Source organism: Macrobrachium rosenbergii, chromosome 23 (assembly GCF_040412425.1).
Source record: "Macrobrachium rosenbergii isolate ZJJX-2024 chromosome 23, ASM4041242v1, whole genome shotgun sequence".
Lineage (NCBI taxonomy): Eukaryota > Metazoa > Arthropoda > Malacostraca > Decapoda > Palaemonidae > Macrobrachium > Macrobrachium rosenbergii.
In genome coordinates this window covers 14,498,273-14,521,737 of record NC_089763.1, presented here as the reverse complement: position 1 = coordinate 14,521,737, position 23,465 = coordinate 14,498,273, and the positions used below count along the sequence as shown (strand labels likewise).

Below are 23,465 nucleotides of genomic sequence, written 5' to 3'. Positions count from 1 at the left end.
TTATATATATATATATATATATATATATATATATATATATATATATATATATATATTATATATATATATATATATATATATATATATATATATTATATATATATATATATATATTATATATATATATATATATATATATATATATATATATATATATATATTATATATATATATATATATATATATATATATATATATATATATATATATATATATATATATATATATATATATATATATATATATATATATATATATATATATATATATATAGATTATATTATAATTGATATATTGATAAAACGTTAGTAGGGAGATAAAGTCGCCATCATTTATTTATAAAGATGTCTAATAAACAACACAAAAATCACAACATCAGTGAAACATAAATCAGTCAATAGTCAATATAACAACAATCAAATCGTACCGAGAAAGAGGAAACAGCAAATGACTAAAATAATGTATGTAAAAAGACAGGATATAACTAAGAAAACTGACGAGTACGAGTTTGTGTGGAGAGGAAACAGCCGTCGTATGATCTATGAGGTTAATTCTGGATGCTGATCAGTAGAAAAGCTAATTTTCAGGAGGAAAGCTTTATGATACATGAGGAATGCACGGAAAGAAGAATAATTAAGAATTATTAAAAACCTTGAAATGCCAATCAGCACTCGATGACGATTAAAATTTCATCAGGGTGTTTTAAGGATAAAGAACGGTGCCAACATTACACGATGTAAACAAAACTGCAAAGAGACGTGTTTTGGTAACGTCGGTGCTTCACGCGATTAATAAGCCGAAATACTAATAATAAACTCACAATTTTAAAAGTCTTGCCTTTAGAATTTGTTATTAAAGCTTAAAACAAGATGTTGCCCAAAAATCTACGAAGAGTCAACTAAGAGGCTTAATTGTATTTTAAAATCGGGTAAGGATAAAAGAATCACCTCAACCTAGGCTATGCCAGGTCCCCTACAGCTTGGCGAAGAATAGCCTTATTATTTATCAATCTCTTTTAGGTGTAGCTTTTTCATTGAAGTTAGCTTTACGTTATGATATCCCCATAACTGGTAATGGTTTTTGTCTCGGCTTTGTATCTGAACCCTCTTCAATGTTTTGTTGAAAGTGTGTACCGAAACCCAGCATTTTTCTTCTTAACACTAATTTGGAAGGGCACTGATGCATTGTATACCACGTGAGGGCCACATTTCGGTATTTCACACGTTTCCATTTCGAAGGAGTGCTGGATGCCTTAGCGTCGTTATTCACTACCTCAATATTCACAGCATAGCCTAGCGTAGACCTAGAACTGCAGCTATGTTGGAACATTTTCTTCATTTTGTAGCCTGCACTGGAATGCATTCTACATAAGATAATGAAATTGCTGACTATGTGCTACTACGCTCTGTTGACTTTTTAGATATACCTCATCTTTTGTCAACCAATATGATTTGTACTAGGCTAGTAGGATAAGTACCTGACCCATGTGTTACCCAATTTTATTCTTGTTGTCTTGCACACTTACGCATATAGATTTTTCACTAAGGAGATTAGCGTGTTCTTACTGTATTACCAATTCTTTTATTTTAAAAGTAAATGTAAAGGAGACGGCTGCAAAGAGATATCGATTATGTATTAATATACAGTAATTCCTTGATTGGACAATAAGGAAAATGGTGTATATAGTGCAGAACAGATGAGATAATGGAAATTTAAGTGTCTTATGTGTATATTTTTACTTAAATCTCTGTGGGGTGGTACTAAACACGGTGTCCTGCAGAACTTTTGCCTTGTTTTGTACCAGCCCCCAGGGACACACATAGAAACATAAACCAAAGACGGTAAAGTTCTCATTATCTCTGCAAATTTCTCAACTTATCTCATCTCTACTTTGTTACAATAATCCCTTGATTATCCGGATTAATGAGCTAAGCCTCTATCGAGTAATGGCGAAATCCAGATAAGGGCAAATAAAAAATATACCTGTGTTTAAGGGGAAACTCTGTACCCTCCCTCACCTTATCTTGTCAATATTGTTGATACTACATAATTGTCAACAATAAATTTGCTTATAAACCACAACCATCACACTTTAAACTGAAAATTTTATGGAATAGGCAATCATCTACTTTTTCCCCCCAGTATCTGTAACAATATATACTGCATAAACAATTAAAAAAAATTACAACCCCTTCTTTTTCTCTTTCTTGTAAGTGACACACAGTTTGGTAGATAGGTACCCTACCTGTGTTTACCCACAGCCTACCATGATTTTATCACCATTAGTGTATTTTTATACAGCAATTCTATTACAGGTAGTTGTTACCATATTGTACTACTATACACAAGAAACAAAATGTGTATGTGTGAACTATTGGCCTAGGCTGGGTGTTATACTTACAGTATCCATTTGCATATGTCAGATAAGCTGTTACAGTTGTATTTAAGATAAAGGTAATGGTAATGAAATTGATATCTTACACACTGAATCCATTTATACTATTATTGTCATGTTACATCATCATCGTATTATGAAGAACTGATCGTCCGCCATATGCGTTTAAGTAGGCTAGGTTAATATTTACATTCTTAGAATTGGCTGATTCAGGCCTACTACCAAAATAATTAGGAGAATAGTTTTTTAGTTGCTAATTATTATTTTTATTTTTTACATAGACTAAATGTAAAATGGGTACACAAAAGGTTAACTAACATACTTTGTTAAAATAAAATCCATCAAAATTGCAAAACAGCTGTTTCCCAAATTGTTCGTTTATGTCATACTTGATGTTGTGTATGTCAGTTCTTTGGTAAGTGGTTAATAATTATAAGAGATGGTTAAAAATTGTTACACAAGCCATAGGTTTGAAAGCCAATGCAAGATATACGATGAAATCATGTTTGGGGATGAAATTCTAAAGGTTGCATGATACATGAGATCAAATGATACACGAGTATATAAGGCATTCTGTATATCATTTGTTTTTACTCATTTTGCCCTATCATGGAAACTGTTTGTGTAAAACAGCAGTGTTTACATCTTTAGTGCATATGGCATTTCTCTATGACGACTGTCCAAGTTCACATAACAGTGGTCACGGTCCGGTGGCTATGTCCTCCTGGCTCTTACCCCAAGAGGACAACAGGTGTGGCTGAGCTTCCAGTTGTTCAGAGACCTCCACTCAGATTCCTCCCACTGAATCATGAGTCCCTATATAAGTAAAGGACCAAGGGTTTGTATTTGTGTAGCATTTTTTAAAAGTAAAATGTATTTTTCCTAACACAAACCCGAGGTCCTTTACTCAGGTTACCCACCTCAGCCTCCCCACAATCTGTCCAAGGCCAGAAAGCAAAGTGAATGTGTGACGCCGGGCGGAGGGTAGCGTGGGTCCCCCACTGCTACCACCCAACTACCTGGCCGGTAGTTATACTACCAAACTGCCTTGTCAAGTCTTTAGCGGCCAGTTCAGTTTTTGCCGAAAGTAACCCATATAAGTAAAGGACCTCGGGTTTGTATGTTATGAAAAATACATTTTACTTTTAAAAAATGTGATTTTAAAAGCACTACTAAAATACAGAAAATTATCAGTTTATCATTTTCTGTTCTACAGTATTGGAATTAATGGTTTTTCATTTCACCACATAATATCACCGATGCTTTTATCGTATGCGTATGTGTATGTGTTTACATCTATGTGTGGCATTTCATCAATGTTGATCACTGTGTCTACATACCAGTGTGTGTGTTTGTTTGTGTTTCTTAGAGCAATATCATGTGCAGGGCATTTTCCTTGTTTGCTTTGCTTGATTTACTTTACAGTATTTCATTACAAGTTTAGTTGACTGTGATTATCACATATAACATTACACAAGAGAATATTTTATCATTGTTGATATTTCACCTCTAATTAAAAATATTTAAATTGCAAATTTGTAGATACTGGCAATATGTTGTGCTATTTATAACTCAAGCCTTGTTGCCACCAGCCATAGGGAAGGAGTGTGTGTGTGTGTGTAAGTATGTATCCTATGCACACGATTGCATTTATCTTTTGGGTTGTAAAAATAAAATATGATTCTTTTCTTCAATATTTTTGCTTTATGGCTGATGTATTTCATTACAAGTTACAGTACAGTAATGTGCATATCCTTTAATAATGTGGAAAAATCATAAATGTAAAAACAGGAAACAAAATAAACTCTAGCAAGTCAGACGTCTACCTAGCCCTCTTCACCCATCCAACACTGCATCCCCACCCCCAGGGAAACTGCTCCCCACCTTCCAAAACAGCCCTTTCTATGAGTGAGTTCCTCTACACAGCCTTATTGCCCCTCCTGTCCCATGGTGCCCAGCCATCTGACCCCCTCCCACCTGGAAAACCTGTCTAGGCCTCACCCACCCCCTCAACCCATTTTGTCTCTTCATACGTGTAAGCAGTATTACCAACATTTTCCATCAGAGAGTGGTTTTCTCAATTTTTTGAAATACTGTATACTCACAGTAAACCTGCCGTATTCACGTTCTCACGATTCGCAGACTCACGTATTTACAGATTTCTCTGTGGAACGTATCTACCCATTAGTTACGGTGTTTTTAGAGGGGTTTTAAGTATTTGTGGATTTTAGCTATTTGCGGGGGGTGGGGGGTGTGGTATGCATCCCCTGCGAATACGGGAGTTTACTGTATATATATATATGATACATCTTTGGTCCTTGGTCCCTGGTCTAGGTGTGTCAGATAATATCAAGTTCCGGATAATAAAGATCCAGATAATCAAGGGGTTACTGCTTATACACCTATTTTTATACTGTTTACTAAAAAATTATATTAATTAATGATATCTTTGCACAGCCGCCTCCTTTACATCTACCTTTAGTAACTATTCATTTAGTTCTACCAAAAGATTTCAACCTTTAATTAAATCATTAGGGTAGCCTACATGCTATGACATATTTACTGTATGTGTTGATTATGTGAATTGCTCATATTTTTTTTCTCTGCTAGGTTACTTTTTTTTTTTCAAAACCATGACATAATTACTGTATTTCTTTTAGCCAGCGTTATCTTGGTAAATATGTACAAAAATACTGTTTATTCTAAGATGGTGAAATATGGATTTTGAAAGCATGTAACATGATTATGAAGAATTTTATATTTTTTAACAGAAATGTTTGGTTAATCTGCCATAGCCTTAATATATCTAACAATAATGGAAAGCACACAGTTAGAAACTGGAGTTTCTGGGTGAGGGGAAGGAAGAAAATAAGCAAAAAAACAGGGATAAACAATAACCTAATCTTCCTAACGTAAATGTAGGGTTTGGGGTCCTGCCTAATTTGGTGAGAACCCTTAGTTTATGTTTCTTTCTGGAGTCCAAGTTTTTTTGTTAAATGTTGGGGCTGTAATGGACTAACTAAATATTCATGATAGAAATAAGTATTAAATTTATCAGATTCACATAAAAAATTATCAAAAAATCATAAGTCATAGAGCTACAGAAAACTGTTGTTGAAAACCACAAAAGAACTCACTACATGACCCTGAATAAGACATGTCATTGTACAAAGTTAAGTATACCTTAGTTTTACCAGACCACTGAGCTGATTAACAGCTCTCCCAGGGCTGGCCCGAAGGATTAGACTTATTTTATGTGGCTAAGAACCAATTGGTTACTTAGCAACGGGACCTACAGCGTATTGTGGAATCCAAACCACATTATAGTGAGAAATGAATTTCTATCACCAGAAATAAATTCCTCTCACTCTTCATCAGCCGGCTGGAGGAATTGAACTCCGGCCCATCGAGTGACAGTCCGCAGCTCTGCCGGCTCACCCAACGGAGAGCCTATGTCATTGTACAGCTTTAGGTATTGAGGAATAGATACAATTTATCAAATGCATTATGAAAGGCTGACTGTGTGGCAGAATTAGAAAGAAACCTCTTGAAGCATCTTGGCGTCACCATTGTCCATTTAATACGGTTGCTAACAAATGAAAGCATGAACAGTCTGTAATAGTAAATAAAAAAAAAATATTCCAGAACACATGATGTCCAGTAATTACAATATTATTATTAGGCAGTGCAGCAAAACAGTGCACATGTGTAACTGTGCACTTATGCTACATGTTACACCAGTTGGCACACAAAGGAAGACCTGTAGGTTGTATAGGTGTGAATGTGAGCAATAATTAAATTCTATGCTTCTTTTATAAAAAATAATTCTCTTTTGTAAAGATAGTTTTAAAACAACAAATGACCTTTGTCTCTGTTGTTACTAATTTTCAGACATTTGCTGAGAAGAGGCATGTCTGAAATTTTATGGGAACTCAGTAATTATGTGTCATTGTTGTAAATAAAAATGTGTAACAGTATATAAATAGCATTTTTTGTGTATCTTACAGGTTGTGGTCTCTTATTTTTAACTATGAAGCAGGTATAGTACGGACAATGTGAATGAAAGGCTTGAACATAGGCCACAGAATGTGGGTCACTATACAGGGTATTCCATCTAAAGTAAAATTCATGATAGCAAAAACCCAGAACTGCAAGAATGTCATTATTGCAGTAAACCTGATTAATATGTACAGTATTTCTTGTTTGACTGGTGAGTGACAAGGTCCACCTGGTCATTGAAAACAAGACATTAGGTACACCCAGACATCAAAGGGATGTATTAATTTTGTGTGGCCATTTAGACATGGGCTTAATTCCAGTACAGTCCAGGTTATATATGTCGGTTCAAGGGGCTTGACTAGGTTTGGGAGAATAGTCAGTAAAGGGTGGTTACCCAGATAAAGAGGTGTCATCGTGAAATTGACTGCAGTACTGGTGATAATTTCAAAACAATGGAGCTTGAAGTGGTTGAAAACTGCTCAAAGGTGTAAGAACACCATCTTCTAAGGCCAGTCCGTCTGGTGATGGCAACGTTGTTATTGTGTTGCTGGCACCAAATTAGCGAGCTTTTGTGAAATATTACTGATGGTCCCTTCCTGGGCATAAGAGAGAGAAAGAGGTCAGGACAGTTAAGTATGGTCTCAACCAAACCATAAACACAAAACTGAACACTGGAATGCTTATATAGACCTATTTGTGATGCAATGTATTGGGAACTTCTATTTATCACACACTGAAGGCATGTAATCGTTCACTTTGGGATATCAGGGAGGCTAATTCAAGTGTATTAAAGACAGAAGTGATGGATCTCATGAATTCTTTGGACCTTCAAAATCTTTTAGGTACCAAGAGTGTCCTTACAAAATATGACCTAACTTTGGTACTGCAGTTCCTTCTAACAGTTCAAAAGGTTGGTAATAAGTAGCAGAGGCAAGGAACAGAGATTGAACATATACTTGCATATGAACAGCACCCAGGCCCCTCTCAAATCACATGAGACCCTGAGGAGCAAGACAAATCGATGTTAGCTACATGAAATCCCCTATCCGTAGCTGATAGGGACAGTAAGGTTGTCAACAGGGAAAATCTATTATGCCACGAGTCAACTTAAACCTGTAATCAGTGCAGTGGAAATGCACTGGTAAGTTGCATGTGATACCACTGAGCTACCATGACCCTAAGGTTCTAAGGGAGCCATATTAGCCTTGGGGCAATCATTTATCTCAAAGAACTTCGCATGGAAGATAGCCTTCCTTTTTGTCTTTGTATCCTCCAGGCATGCAAGTGAATTACGCAGACTGCTGTGAGAAGTAACACATACAAAAGGTTCATGCTTGAGGGGTTAATATAGTTGAGACTATGATGTAGGCATTCTTTTCATAAAAATTAGAACCTACCAATGGTTTGTTTTAAGGCACCATCTATACATATCTCCAAAGATGCCATCTTATTCTGGTTATGGGAAGTGACTGCTATAGCATTTTTATGAGGCCCAGAGCATGATTATTTCACAATGGTTAACATGGTAGAAGCTATAGCTGTACCTGTATAAATAACCCTTATTTTAGCGTTCAACAATAAGACTGGGAGCTCCTACCAATGAGAGAGATGCCACTTATTGTTTACCACTGATTTGCTTGTTCCCATAGCGATGCAGTACGTATTTATGTTTGTTCTCCCTTGTTGGATGTTTGGTAATAAGACATTTGTATTTAAGAAATAGAAAGACTATTGTAGGTTATACTTATATGTTATTTTGAATTTGTATGTATATGTTATTTTGTTTTCAGTCTGAAAATTCAAGAGAACTTCAAAAGACAGAGATGGCCAACATGCCAACAGACTTCGGCTGAAGAATCCATGCTATCTAGTCCAAGTCATAGTACAATATAGCAGGGAGACACATCACAGTTCATTGTATATGTAAAGGCAATGGTTTTACCAAGGCCCCATTGTGTGGCCATGAAGTTTAGCATGATGCCTCACATCATGGATCTACATCAGGTATTACTTTATCAGAGCTTTTCTTGTAAGAAAAAATATGAAAATGTTCACAAAGCTGGAAGGGGGTTTTAAAGATAATGTTTAGTGTTGACTGCATGTATGGAGTTCACTCTTACCTTTTGTTTGTGCAACACCTGACAACTGCCAGTATATTTTTTTTTGTGTTCCGTTCATTTTAGTAAGTTTGTCAGGATTTGCATACTGTATATCCCTTTAAATGTCACTATTGTAGTAAATGGTCCTTAAGCTTATTTACTTTTGTAACTTTTAGGAAACTAGCTACTTTTTTCCTTTAGAATTTTTTTTTTTTTTTAGAATTTTTTCCCACTTCATGGAGGTCTTTACCATTTTCCAGTTCCTGTCAGTTGCCCCACATATAACTCAAAGTTTTTAATCTCACTTTTTTGTAAGATTCAGCAGTTTAATGATTTATCTAGGATGAACTCCAGTGGCATGTAAACTTTTATCATACACTCTGGGTATATCTTTGCCTGTGTTTTGTAATTCATTGTAACCTTCTCAGAACTAATTTATTTAAATGAGCTCTATTGAACTTTACAAAATATTACAAACGCCCTTTCATTTCAGGCAATCTTAACATCAGATATGGAAATGGTGCGCAAGCTAGCAAAAAGTGGGTTGGATCTTGGAACTCCAGTTAGGGGTACAACAGCCCTTTCTTTAACTGTTTACCATCAAAACCTAGAAGCCATGAAGATCCTTTTACAGGCAGGTGCCCCAGTTGATAGACGGAGCAAAGACCATCTGGAGAGGATTGAAACTCCTCTAATCACTTCCATTAGGTATAATCTCTTCAGCTGTTTCACTTGGATCTTTTTGATAATCTTTGTTCATGCACTGCTGCGAATCCTTATATAGTATAAACTTCTAGACATGTTTTGGAGATTAGCTGATGCAAATAGAGTAAAGAAAGACACTGCATCAGGTAAGGATATTAAAAGGCAAACACTATAGCAGATTATGTCAGTCCAACCTGCTGTCACTTTAAAATACCAATACTGTATAAGTTCACAGAGGTCTTTTAGGTAACTGGTAAGATTTTAGGATGGAAACCTCGAACAAACTTTGCATCTTTTAAAAATTAGGGCATAGGAAATGAGACAGCTATCCCTAACTTGGGCAAAGAAGCCAGCCATACAACTACTTCATAAATTGTAACCATACAACCACTTCATAAATTTTTATGATCCCTAGCCATTATATGGCTAGGGATATATAATAGTATATACTTTACCATATTTCTTGAAAAGGAATTGGCACTTTACTTTGTAATACCAACCAGTATACATTATCAATTTGGAAACTACTTAGGTTAACTGGTTAGTTATTGATAATATCAATACATAACAGGAAGGGATGGTCAAATCACTTATATATTTTCCTGAATATTTTTATGAATAAACTATTGTAGATTTTTGTCATCAGATTGAATATTATTAAAAACAAAAAAATGTTTATAAAAAAACGGGTTTTGATGTAGGCACCATGATAGACCAATTAACATAAAAGAATTCTCTTCTAGTCGGTCTAGGCCCAGTTTAAGTGCTGTTGACATGTGATGGAGTATAGGACTCAAAGTTAAGAGAGGCCCTTTTCTCTTAACTACAGCGGTTATTTACGTTCAGTCTTATGTCAGCCTGTGAGAAGAAGTCACTATGACACGTATACATATGCTGCCCATCTTGATGACGTAATCTGGTCAGACCAGGAGCCTTTATTCTCTTTGGTCTATGCAGGGTAACTATACACCCAATCCCATGCTTTTTCGTCAGAGAGAGAGTGGGTGGGTTTGAGGACTCAAAGCAGCCACCAAAAATAGGTTTTTGTACATGCAACTTACCCGTCAGATATATACTTAGCTATAGTCTCCCGGCGTTCCCGACAGAAATTCAAATTTCGGCACACGCGACAGGTAGGTCAGGTGATATACCATACACTGCCGCTGGGTGGCGGGAATAGAACCATTCCGTTTTCATATCAGATTTTCTCTGTCGCTGGTTCCGCAACATCTGTTGTTGGTTCCTTCTGCTTAGACTTTTCATTTTCGCTTGTTGAGGATTATTTTGACTGACCTTTGGTGCGTATTGGATCTTTGGCTTGGCATACGCTTTTGTGGACTGTTTTTGATTTCGGGCTTTGGTATTTTCTTTAAGAATGTCTGATCAGAGTGTTGCACCTGTGTTTCGGTGTGTGTGTTAGGTCTGATTGTAAGGTGAGACTACCAAAAGCCAGATCCTCATACTGTGTGTTGAGTGTAGGGAGAATGATTGCTCTATTGAGAACACGTGTGTTGAAATGAGAATCTCACTGAACTGGAATGAAGGCGTTGAACTCTTATGTACGCAAGTTGGAGAAGGACAGAGTTAGGAAGGCTTCTTCTAGGAAGCTCTAGTAGGTCTCTTTCCAAGGAGGTAGATTCAGAACTTAACACTCTTCCAGATTCTCCTGTCACTCCAGTTGTTTCCAGCTCCTTCACCCTTCGCCAGAACCTGTGGATTCGTGCGTCGAGATGGGCTGCAATGAAGGCTACGATCCATGAAGATGCAGTTGCAGATGCGCCGCTTTGGAGGAAAAGAAAGTGAGAAGTGATAGTGATGTGTGTAGTGTCCCCAGTGTAGTGGAGGGGGCGTCTGACCGGCTCGCATCGCTCCTAGGCTAGACCTCTTCCAAACTCCCAGACCCAGTGGAGGAGGAATGTTGGACAGCCACAAAGGGATGAAGAGCGCTCCAACGGTCAGGCGCCCTTCGGCAGCGCCTGTTGACGCGCCCCAGGCTGCCTTAGATCGCCGTGAAAAGGGATCTTAAAGAAGTGTTTCTCTTCTTCTGCTTCTTCTTCTCCTAAACGTGGTTGGAGTTCGCTGAAGAGTCTCGTCCTTTGAAGAGGTCTTGGAAGGCTCCTAGAGGAGACGCATTGGACTCTAGCCTGAGCGCTTCCTGAAGGTTCTCCTGTTTCTAAGAAGAGAAATCAAGATCTCCCTCCTCTTCTTCGGGTGTTCAGGAGTCCACCAAGCAGATCCTGGTAGGCCTCCCAGGCTCAACTCGCTGCTCTTGCTGGCTCTTTATCAAAGAGCTCCCTCTCGTCCCAGGAAGGATGCCTCTTCCGATCAAGTCCCAAGAGACTCTCTTCTCCCAGCAAGTCGCCTTCTGTGAAGCGTTCTTCTCCTGTTAAGCCCTCCAGCAGGCGCCCTCTCCTTCCAGGCTCTCCCTCTCCTGGTAGGCTCCTCTCCTTGCAGGCGCCTCTCCGTCCAGGCGCCCTCCTGGTAGGCGCCCTCCTTGTAGGCGCTCCTCTCCTGTTAGCGCCATCTCCTGGTAGGCGCTCCCTCTCCTTGTAGGCTTCTCCTCGGCGCTCTGCCTCCGGATAGCGCCTCCCAGGCGCGCCCTGCCATCGCCGGTCCTCCTATTGGAGAGACTTTCTCCACAGTCAACGCTTGCTGCTTCGTTCTTCGCTTGTAGAAGTTCCTCCAGCCTCCCTCTCGCCTGTTAGGCGCCTCTCCCAGCAAGGGCCTTCCGCTCGACTTCTTCTCATGTCAGGCGCCAGTCATCTTGCAGGCGCCTTCTCCGATCGCCGGTCTCCAGTGGACAAAGGCCTCTCCTTCTAGGCGCTCTTCTTCTGGCAAGTGCCCTTCTACTTCTAGATGTTCTCCTCCTCCTTCTGGCCTGAGGCGTTATCGGAGGACGAATCCCCCAAGGATATCACCATTTCCGATTACAAGAGGTTGACAGCTCTACTGGTTCAGGAGTATGGAGATTCTCCAACCTGCTTCTCCTCCTTCTCCGGTTCACTCCTCTCGAGCACCAAGGCCTCGAATCTTCCTCTTTAGTCAAGATCATCCCACGATCTCCCATGAAGAAAGCGCTTAAAGGTTTCGAGAGTGGCTGTCTTCGAAGAAGGATGCAGGCAAGACTGTCTTCTCCTTGCCTCCTCTAGGCCAAAGAGCGGGAATGTGGCACGAGACTAGGGGGCCGATGGGGTTAGCTCTCCCCCTCTTCTGCTGGCTCTGACTTTTCTTCGCTTGTGGATTCTTCCAGAAGACTCTCCTTAATTGCCAAGGCTTCTTGGGGACTTTGTGAATTAACCATTTCCTCAAGGGCCTTTCCGCGTGCTGGAAGTTTTTAACTTCATGGACTGGTCTCTAGGGGCCTTAGCCAGAGAGTCTTGAAGAGGATTCAGTCAGTATGGAGGACTCAGCAGTGTGTTGTCTTGCTTTGGACAAGGCTGTGAAGGACGGCTGATGGAGATCGCTTCCTGTTCGGCACTGGCCTGCTTAAGAAGAGGTCAGTATTCAGTGCTTTCCTCTCTAAATCGGTCTCTCTATCCAGAGGTCTTCCTCTCTTACGCTCCTTTGTCTAGCCATCTTTTCCCACAAGAGACTGTGAAGGAGGTCTCTCGCTCTTTGTCTGGAGAAGGCTCCCTCAGGACCTGCTGGCTCAGTCGCCGAAGAGGATGAGACCTACTGCTCCACCTGCTAAGAAGGAGAAGCCCTTCAGGAGCCCTTTCGAGGATCCAGGTCTATTAGAGGCGTAGACCTGAAAGAAGATCTAGACCTTCAGGACTCCTTCCAGAAGTCCAAGTGAAAAGCAAGTCCTCCAGACTCCAGTAGGTGCCAGACTTCTAGTTCGAAGCCTGGGCACAGAAGAGGGGCGGACAATGGTCCTCTCTGTTTTGAGGAAGGGGTACCTCATTCCTTCTTTTGAAACCTCCTTGACAACAACTCCGAGGGAGTTATCGCGAGATACAAGGATCCTGTGCGGAGGCAAGCCCTTCTGCTAGCCGTCGAACAAATGCTAGAAAAGGCTGCCAGAACCGTACAAGATCTTCACTCTCCGGGATTTTACAACCGGCTTTTTCTTGTGCCAAAATCTTGAGGGTGGAGACCGGTCTTGGACGGGGAGCTCCCTGAACTCGCTCGTCGTAAAGAAGAAGTACTCTATGGAGACGACATCTTCAGTTCTGTCGTCTCTTCGCCAAGGAGATTGATGGTGTCCCTGGACCTCAGGATGCTTACTTCCAACGTTCCCATCCATCCCTCTCCAGGAAGTTCCTAAGGTTCATGGTAGGACAGAACTTTTCAGTTCAGGGCTCTGTGCTGGTTTCCACAGCTCCCCAAGTGTTCACGACCATTCTCAGGAATGTAGCTCACTGGTTGCACTTGGAGGGTGAGGATTTCCTTTGTATCTCGACGACTGTCTGTTCCGGTCCACCAAGAACCGTTGTCTGGAGGACCTTTCTCGATTTCTTAAACCTGGTCCAGTTCTAGGACTTTTCTTGTAAACCTCGAGAAGTCTCAGATGATCTCAGCAGGAAATTGTCTACCTGGGGATTGGATGGATTTCTGGGTTTTCGAAAGCCGCTTCCCTCCTGGAAAGAAGGGAACGCTTGCCTTCAAAAGGTGACAGACTTTCTAGAGAAAAGACAGTTGTTCGGCGAGGGAATGGATGAGTGCTGGGACCATTTCCTCGCTGGAACAGTTCGCTTTCTAGGAAGGCTTCACCTCAGACCTCTACAGTTCTTCCTGAAAGAATCTTGGGATCGGTGTCCCAAGAGTTGTCGGATTCCTCCAGATCTCTTTTCAAGTAAAGGAACATCTGTTGGTGGTTAGACCCACAGAAGCTGGGTCTAGAATTCTCTACACCGCCGCAGCCCTCGCCTAGTGTTGTTCTCAGACGTACGGAGTGGGTTGGGGAGCGACACTAGGCTCGAAGAAGTGTCAGGCACCTGGGACACGGATCAGAGGTCCTGGCACATCAACATGAAAGCAGCTAGTAGCCATTCATCTAGTTTCTGCCCGATTCGAACTTCTGGCCATGGATCAGTAGTTCTAGTCAATTCCGACAACACCACAGCCCTGGCTTATATCAGGAAGCAGTGAGGGGATCTATCCCTCTCCCTTGTACATTGCAGCAAGGAACCTTTCTGTTGTGGCGGAGAGAAACATCGCTTTCTCTCACCAGATTTGTTCAGGGAGAAAGGAATGTGAGATGATCTGCTCAGCAGGAAAGACCAGGTTCTTCCCACGGAGTGGTCTCTTCATCAGAGGTTTGCGAAAGGCTGTGGTTCCTGTGGGGAGACCTCTTATAGACCTCTTCACACCCATTGGAACAAGAGGTTGAGAACTACTGCCCCCAATCTTGGACCCCAGAGCAGCAGCAATAGACTGGCCTTCTCCTAGATTGGGACGGTCTAGACGGCTACGCTTTTCCCCCGTTCAAGATAATAGGGGAAGTAATAAGGAAGTTCGTTTTCGTCAAAGGGCACCAATCACCCTGATCGGCTCCTTTTGGCCATCCTGGGACTGGTTGACAGAGGTACTGGAATGGATGATAGACTTTCCCAGGTCTCTCCTCTCAGGAGCGATCTTCTCAAACAGCCCCATCACAGATATCAGAAGAACCTTCCGCTTTAAACCTAACTGCCTTCAGACTGTCGAAGGACTGGTTAGAGCGAAGGAATTTTCGCGCAAAAGGCCGCGAGGGCTATCGCCAGAGCCAGAAGATCTTCTACCTTGCGCCTCTACCAGTCAAGTGGGAAGTCTTTAGGAGATGGTGTCGATCTAAGAAAGTGTCCTCTTCCAGTACCTCTGTAATGGAGTTACGGATTTCCTTCTTTACCCTAAGGGAGCAGTGTAACCTGGTTTCACCATCAAGGGGTATAGGAGCATGCTGTCTTCAGTTTTTAGACACAGAGGTCTGAACATCTCTGATAATAAAGACCTTCACGACCTTATAAGGTCTTTTTGAAACTTCTAAAAACAAGTCCCTAGACCTCCCAGCTGGAATTTGGACGTGGTCCTAAAATTCTTGATGTCTGATAAGTTTGAGCCTCTCGATCTGCCTCTTTCAGGGATTTAACCAGAAAATCGTTGTTTCTTTCGCTCTTTTGCTTCTGCCAAAAGATTGAGCTAATTACAAGCTTTGGAAGGTTCTGTAGGCTTTAAGAAGGACTCTGCGATCTGCTCCCTTTCAGCCTCTCTTCTTAGCAAAGAACGAGAACCCTTCAAAACCTTGGCCTAGGAGTTTTGAGGTCAAGGGTCTCTCCGATCTTTCAGGACAGGAGCTAGAACACACACTCTGTCCAGTAAGAAGTCTTAGATTTTATATGGAGAGAAAGAAACAGCTCAGAGGTAACACTGAAAGTCTTTGGTGCTGGTCAAGGATCCTTCAAGAGCAATTTCCAAGAGCTTTTCCAGGCTTTCTTCATTAAGGATCTTATCAAGGAGGCTCATCTTTCATGCAAAGACTTAACATTTTCAGCCCTAAGAGTTAATGCTCATGAGGTGAGAGCCATAGCTACTTCTCTGGCTTTCCACAGTCTTGGTCCTCCAGTCTATTGTGGACTCGTGCTGGAGATGTAACTCAGTGTTTGCTTTCATTATTTGAGAGATGTTCGTGTTACATATGAGAAGTGCTTTCTAGGAGCTTTACGTATCCGCTGGATTCGGTGCTGGGTCAAGGAGCTGAAGCTAATCCTATTTAATCTAGTTTTTTGGTTGTTATTTTAATTATTTGTTGTGTTTTTTTATGGTGGCTGAAAGAGAGTGTTGAGGGTCTCTCTCTTTCATCTGTATTACTAACAAGGTTAGGCTTGGTCAGGTGGTTGGTTTTGGTTGTTAGCTCCTTGTAGTTTTATTACCTAGCTCTGTCATGTAAGAGGGATAGCCCCCATTGATATGATTCAGGTAGAGTGGGCTCTGTCTTGTAAGTGGGTTAATCCCCCATTGACACGATCCATAACAGGCTCTGTCATGTAAGGGTTTTTCCCCATTGATATGATCCCGGGGCTGTCAGTCTTAGGTCACTTCGCTGAAGTTTGGAGGCATGCAGACTCAGACAGTATCCATGAAGTCTTCTGCCCAATCAGGTAAGAACCATGGTTTTTGTTTATTCCTACAACATATGTTGTTTCCTCGTTTTTTTTAGTTATTAGCTGTCTCTTGCCCTCTCCAAGGGTGCCAATCAGCTAAGTATATATCTGACGGTAAGTTGTATTGTAAAAATGATATTTTTATGATAAAACAAAGTTTTGTACATACTTACCCGCAGATATATACGTTTAATGGTCCTCCCAGCCCCTCAGAGACAGGTGGAAGAGAAAATCTGATATGAAAACGGAATGGTTCTTATTCCCGCCACCCAGCGGCGGGTATGGTATATCACCTGACCTACCTGTCGCGGTGTGCCGCGAATTTGAATTTCTGTCGGGAACGCCGAGACTATAGCTACATATATCTGCCGGTATGTATATGTACAAAACTTTATTTTATCATAAAAATATCATTTTTTTCTCTATCAAAACCTGTTTTTTGATATTGTGCGGCTGTTCATCCTCAAAGGAGCTTATCAAAGAAACTGACAGGTGACAAAATGGCTTAAGCTCTCAAATTTCAATCCTAACACCCCAGAGAAAATATTTCTGGTCCAAAGCTGCCACAAATTTCAAACCTCATTCTTTATTCCAAATACCCTCTAGGTTTTTTTAACAAAGAACACGAAACTAAACACAAACTTATGTTTTTAGGATATAATTCTACAGTGACTTAGCTAAACATTCTGGGTTTGGTTGTAGTATTGTTGTACCTCTCCCAGCGATAGTCAGCATACCCACCCATCAAGAAGACCCCTGGTTTTCCACTGTAGCGCCTATGGGGTCAGGACTGACCATACCACCTACTGATACACAGTGTAGTCGAATTTGTTTGAGCTCATGGCAATATTGTTTTAAGAATGCTATCTCTGATGACCACCCTGTACATTCAGACTTCTTTGAAAGAGACTTTTCTGAAGAAAGCCAATGACGTATTTACTTTCCTAATGTCGTGACTTAGGAAAGGAGTATGGGTCTGCATTTTTAATGAGGGACACTAAAATTATTCTTAGCCCTTGTAGAGAGAGTGATTTGTTTGTGCTAGATTGTAGGAGAATCGGACCCTCTGGGATGTTTTCCGTGACCCCTAGGTAAACCTTAAGTGCTTGACCGGGCATAATGTTTTGTCTGCTAAATTGAGTTTCTTTATCTAAATAAGGGATTTCCTTTTTAAAGGGTTCTCATTCTTGCCCAGGAATGATGGGCCAGGGGACAATGATAATTGATGGTTAGCCATTTGTGTGATGCATCATCCCCGTCTGAGAGAGCCCAGTTCACTAATACGAGCTCCTGATGTTAAAGCAATCAATAAGATCGCCTTTTGCAGCATGTGATTTATGGTTGTATTTGGTCCCCTGAATTGAGGGGTTGACAGAAGCCTAAGCATCTTATTCAGGGACCAAGTAATTGGAAGCCTTGCAGGAGCAGGTCTTTGTAGTGCAAAAGACTGGAGAAGGGAAGTAACGCTTTCTATACTAGAATCAATGGCTTACAAGGGTTCCTTGTATGCCATTATTGTTGTAACAGTGAGGCATTTATGTTCAAAAAGGTATATAAGAAAATTTAAAAGTGTTTCAACGGAGATCTCAACTGGGCTCTCAGCCTGGATATAATCTAATCATACTTTCCATACAGACTTGTATATTGTTGGACAGATGATGTCCGTAGTTTCTGCACTAGGTACTTAATGATGTTGGGCAAGTAATTTTCACGGCAGACAGTAATTAAAAAATCCACAAGTGAAGGTCTCAGCTCAGAAAGGAGGATGCATAGACAACTTTCCCTACTACTGTCTGGGATAGAAAAGCGGATGGTAATGGAATTGAGTTCTTCGCCCGTTGTTGAAGTACTAGGAACCAGTGCTTGTTTGGCCAATTTGGGGCTATTAAGTAAAAGGTTCCTTTGAAGGTTAGAAGCTTGTCCAAAACCTTCGAAATCTGGGACAGTGGAGGAAAAAGGCATATCATCTTCTGTTTGCTCCAATCTTGTGGGAATGCATCTCTTGCTATTACTTGATTGTCCAAGTTCGGAGACACAGATACTGGAAGTTGGTGGTTCTTGTATGTGGCAAACAGGTCCACTTCCGGTTGTGGAAGCATGTTGGCAATTATTTGAAAAGAGATTGTCTAACATCCATTCTGTTGAGGCTGTCGTATCTCTTGATAGAGAATCTGCTCTTACATTGAGTGACCCTGTGAGGTGAATTGCAGACAAGTGCCACTTCCTTGCTTGCGCCATCCGAAGGGTGGATAGCATTACTGTATTGAAAGGAGGTGAACATGATCCTGACCTCTTGATGCAGGACATTACAGTCATGTTGTCTAGGACCAACACAATGTGTCTCCTTCAGAGGTTTCAGTTTTCTGAGAGACAAATAGACGCCCATCAGCTCCAGGAAGTTGATATGACATTTCCTCAGAGTAGTTGACCACCTCCCTGCTGCCTCATGATCCTCCCAATGACCTCCCCAACCTGTCAAGGAGGCATCTGTATGTACAGGCAGTCCCTGGTTATTGGCGGGGGTTCTGTTCTGAGGGTGTGATGATAACCGAAAATCGCCACTAACTAAGAATTGGCGATTTTTTTTTTTTTTTTTTGGCGATTTTCGTTGCTTATCGGTGCCAAAAAGTGCCAATTTTCAGGCATTGGCACCTCTGTTAGGTATGCATCAGCACCAATACCCAATTATCGGCGCCGATAAGCAAAAATCAGTGATTTTCAGCGCCGAAAATTGCCGATTTTTGTCACTAAACAAGCACTGTAAAACGGGATCGCCATTAACCAAACCTGCCGTTAACTGGGGATTGTCTGAATTACTTGTACAGACGGAGGAGTCATGGTGACCTGTTTTGCCAGAGGCCCATTCTGAGTCCAAGGCCAGAATATCTCCCCAACTTTTTTATTCCTTTGATGAGGCTGATTGCACATCTTTTTTTCTTGCATGCAATAGCCAAAATTTGTTTACATTTTCAGTTGCAATCTGATGGTTGGATCTATCACAGATGTGAACCATAACAGGCTCATCCTATGTTCTAATTGCTGTCTGGAAACGCTGGGCTGTGCAAGGAATCTTTCGAGGTTCTTCCTTATTCTGTTTCGGGCATTGATGGGGAGAGACAATTGGCCATGAAGCATATCCCAACAAAGCCCAGCCACTGAAAATGTCTGCTGGGTGTGATGCGGGATGTTTCCCAATTTATCAGAAAACGTTTTGACTAGAGTCTATCGACTACTGCTCTTTGGTTTTGTAGGCACTCGTTTCTGGTGGGACCCCAGATTAGGGAATTGTCTAGGTAAGCTACTACCTGAATTTTCTTGCCTGAGCTCTTGGACAATTACTGCTACTAATTTTGTACAAATTCTGGGGCAATGTTTAGCCCAAAGGGCATGACTTTGAACCTGTATGTTTCCTTCCCTTTGAACCTGTGCCTTTCCTTCCCTATCTGGAAACCTAGGAAGAGGCAGAAGGGAATGGCGATAGGGATGTGCCAGTATGCGTCTTTCAGTTCTATAGAAACAATTCAGGTTCCTTGTGGAATTAGTGAAAGTACTTGGGCAACAGTAATCATCTGAAACTTTTAGCAAACTGTGTGCTAGTTCAATGTTGATAGGTTGAGGATAACCCTCTGTTTAGAGGTGAATCTACGAATGTTTCTCTAAGGATCCCTTTAAAAGGGCCTTCTGCTTGTAATCTTCCAAAGAGGGGTCTGGTTTTTAGGGGAACCCCTTTAAAGAGGGGCGGGAAGGTGAGACCATTTCCACCCTAGCCCATTGAAGATAATACTGTGTCCCCAAGGGGAGGACTTCCATTGCATGTGATAGTATAGAAGCTGACCCCTGACCATACAATTCCTTTTGGGATCCACCTCTTTCTTTGCCTTTGATAGCCATTCCAGGTGTTGCTTTTCCTTTTCCCCTGTAAATGTGTTTTTGGACACTCTGAAAGGGATATTTTTGCTGCTGTTGTCCCTTTTGAGGGAATCTTTTAGGGGTGACTGGAGACTTACATGACTCCAAGTCATAGCGGACTTATTTTGGGTTGGAAAAGGGAAATCTCGGGCTTTTTGTTTCCTGGATTCCCCTTTTCCAAGGAGAGCGTTCTATGTACAATTCTCTTGGTGGGCTTATTCGTTAAGTTGAGCCGCAACAGGCTCCTCAAAAAGGTCCTGACAGAAAGGATTAGATTGTAATAATGCAGTTACATAGGGAAGTGACAGTATTGGAGCCCTTCAATGTTTCTATCTGGGCCTTTATGTGCCACTCTAGAAAGTCATAGAGTGCTTCCCATAGGGTTCGCATAAGTGATTTGGTCACAACAGCAAAAATTGTTCAGGAAGATTCTGGAAGATTTTTGGTGGCAACTTCCAACAAGGTAGTAGAGGTCATAATACTAAGGGGGAGGATCCTGGCATGAAATTCTGCCAAGGCTGTCCCTTCTGAGATCCCTCTCATAGGGGTACCAAACTGTTTAATGACTATTTCCAGAGGGAGCCTTTTCCTTTCAAAAGGAAGGCCAAGCATTGCCCATTCCTTGGAAGAGTTTTCAGAGACCGGGATGACAGCCATTGGCTCTTGTTTTCTAGTTACTACGAAGTTCTGAAAATCTGCCTTTACATGATTAATTATTTTAAATGTAAAGGGACAGAAGGCTGGGGCTAATCTACAAGCAATTTGGGTCTTATCCACAATAGCTGTAGAGCTCCATTTTCTATTAATCTGGTAAAAGGTATCTACTATAGCTGTCAGTGCTATATTCGTGGGTAGGATAACCGTTTCTTTTAGCGGTTTCTGAATGTTTATTGAAGGTGGTACCAGGCACCATTCCGTAGTAGGAAATGCTGCTCTGTCTCTAAATTCTACATGTTCAACTTCAGTCACGGTTTTTCTCTCATTAATAAGATGCTTATTGTCAGGAGAAAAAATGCACATCGAGGCATCTCACCACTGATTATCAGTATCATAAGGGGCAGACATTGGAGCCCCTGCTATATTTTCATTTGAAGTTCTGTAGTCTAACTGGCCATTTTCTTGCTACCAGACGGAGCCCTAACATCAAACTCTACTTGTGCAGACTGCAGCCACTTTATTGTTACTGTTAAAGGTAGAGATATTCTTAAACCTTTCATGGGACTCAGTGTTTAGGACCAATCTGATTTCCTGTTTGGAATCATGTACAGCAATACAGTACCTTGATCTTACACACTTCAAGTTGCACAAATTCACAGACACGTGAACTTTTCATTGGAACGTAACTAATTGGCATACGCGATTTTTTCAGGGATGCGACGTTTGCAAAGTCCTTGAGAAACCCAGCAGAAGTGGTTATGTTTGATTTTTGAAGTAATTTATAAGTGCTCATGCTTTTATGTTTAAAATTGGTATGAAGAATTTGTATTATTTTTATTTTTGTACATAAATACTGTATGATACTAGCATACGTTACGTTGAAATATAGTAAAGTCAATCAAAATCACAAAACAGCTATCGATGTAAACATCTCTTTTATGCATATGTAACATGTACAGTATGTTTATTTGTTTTGTATACTGTAGTTTTATAGATAAACGTGACTTACTTTCGTTATTAATTATTTCATATTTTACATGCTATAATTAAAACTTTGCATTTCTATAGTAAATTTTAAAAGAATAAAATAGATTCCCCAGTCTTTTCTCCAATCCTTCGGAGCGAGGGGGGTGTTTAACCTAACTGTCAGTTATCTTTACACATTGACATATTGACTGTGAAGGGTAGAAAAATGTTGCCTCTCTCTCTCTCTCTCATCTTTTGATATCTAATATAAGAATAACTGTCTCTCTCTCTTTCCAAAGTTCTTCTCTCTCATAAATCAAGAATAATTTCTCTCTAGATATTTAAAATAAGAACAAACCCCTCTCTCTCTCTCTCTCCATAATAATTCATGAATAATTTTCACTCTTTGATATTTAACAAGTACAACCCCATCTCTTTCTTCTCTCTCTCTCTTGGTACTGTAATGAAATATGAATTATAGAACGGTATTAAGCTAACTTTTAAATGAAATTAAAGTGCTTTGGGAACGTGATTTTGTCATATTTAGGGTTTAAATTTTAGAAATAAGCATATACTGTATGTTTTAGAATTTTTAGTGACTGTACCAAACTTACACAAATCATCTCATAAGTTCAAGGTATTACTGTATAATGTCCCTTATATTTTGCCGTTCTGTGGCAAGGACATCTTTAATACAGCTGATAATTTCCTTATGGAATTCAGCAAATGTAGCAAACTGTGTATTCCTTTTTGGGGAGTTTGCGCAACCTGCGGAATCATGCATCATGTCCCTTATATGTTGCCATTCTGTAGCAAGGATGTCTTTGATACTGCTCATAATTTCCTTACGGAATTCAGCAAATGCAGGAAACTCTATCTTTTTTGGGGGAGCCTGTGCAATCTGATTGTGCCTCCGCAGCCGAACTGTAACTTCCTGGTAACCAAGGGACAGAAGTCCTGGGTGAGTTACTAATATACTTACTTTTACTAATACCCCTCAGAGAATATAGATATTTCAGCCGGGGTTAGGTGGATCTTGGTGAGATCCCCTTCGGTATCTGATAGCCACCTGGGAGATAGATTTCCTTCTGGGGAGTTTATTCCATGTACAGCTGAAAGTTGTGTCCCTGGTCCTTCTGGGTTCAGCAGGGCAGTTTCAGTTCTATATCCACTTCATGTCTGGTAATAGGGACATCTTCCCCAAGTAAGGGTTCCTTCACTTCCTCAGCGGAGTTAACCTGGGAGGAACTAGGGATAGATACTTTCGGTTTTTGGCCCAAACATAGGTCTTGTTTGGAAAAAGGGGCAAATATCTTATGCTAGAGTTCTGCCGGAAAGATATAATCCCCCCTTTCCGTACCCCTACCGAACCCTAGGACCTAGCGAGACAGCTTAAAGCGAGCTATTTCATTCTTAAAACTTGTTTGCCAGGTGCATGCTACAAATTTCAAACAGATCTGGTGGCCAATCATATTCGTCTTTGATTCTGCAAAGACTATGTTCATGGCAGGTGGTATGGGCCGTATCCACTGGTGAAAAGTGAACTGAGCAATTTGCTGCAGCACACTTTATCTGTGGGTCTTGCATAATAGTGGCCCTGTAGTGATAAAAAGCAAGTTTTTATTAGAAACTGCTCTGTACTAACTATCTATA

The 23,465-nt window shown here is 40.7% G+C and overlaps 1 protein-coding gene across 2 annotated transcripts in view; it reads left to right on the top strand.

Moving 5' to 3' along the window:
* Positions 1-736: 736 nt before the first annotated feature.
* LOC136851290 (putative ankyrin repeat protein RF_0381) overlaps positions 737-23,465 on the top strand; it is a 37,501-nt gene continuing 14,772 nt past the window's right edge. For both annotated transcript variants that reach the window (XR_010856834.1, XM_067125278.1), the window contains exons 1-3: positions 737-928; positions 8,185-8,398; positions 8,987-9,201. Coding sequence is in view for 1 of the 2 variants with exons in the window: in XM_067125278.1 (XP_066981379.1) it covers positions 8,327-8,398; positions 8,987-9,201 (287 nt within the window). In the remaining variant the exon portion in view is untranslated. The remainder of the gene's footprint in view (positions 929-8,184; positions 8,399-8,986; positions 9,202-23,465) is intronic.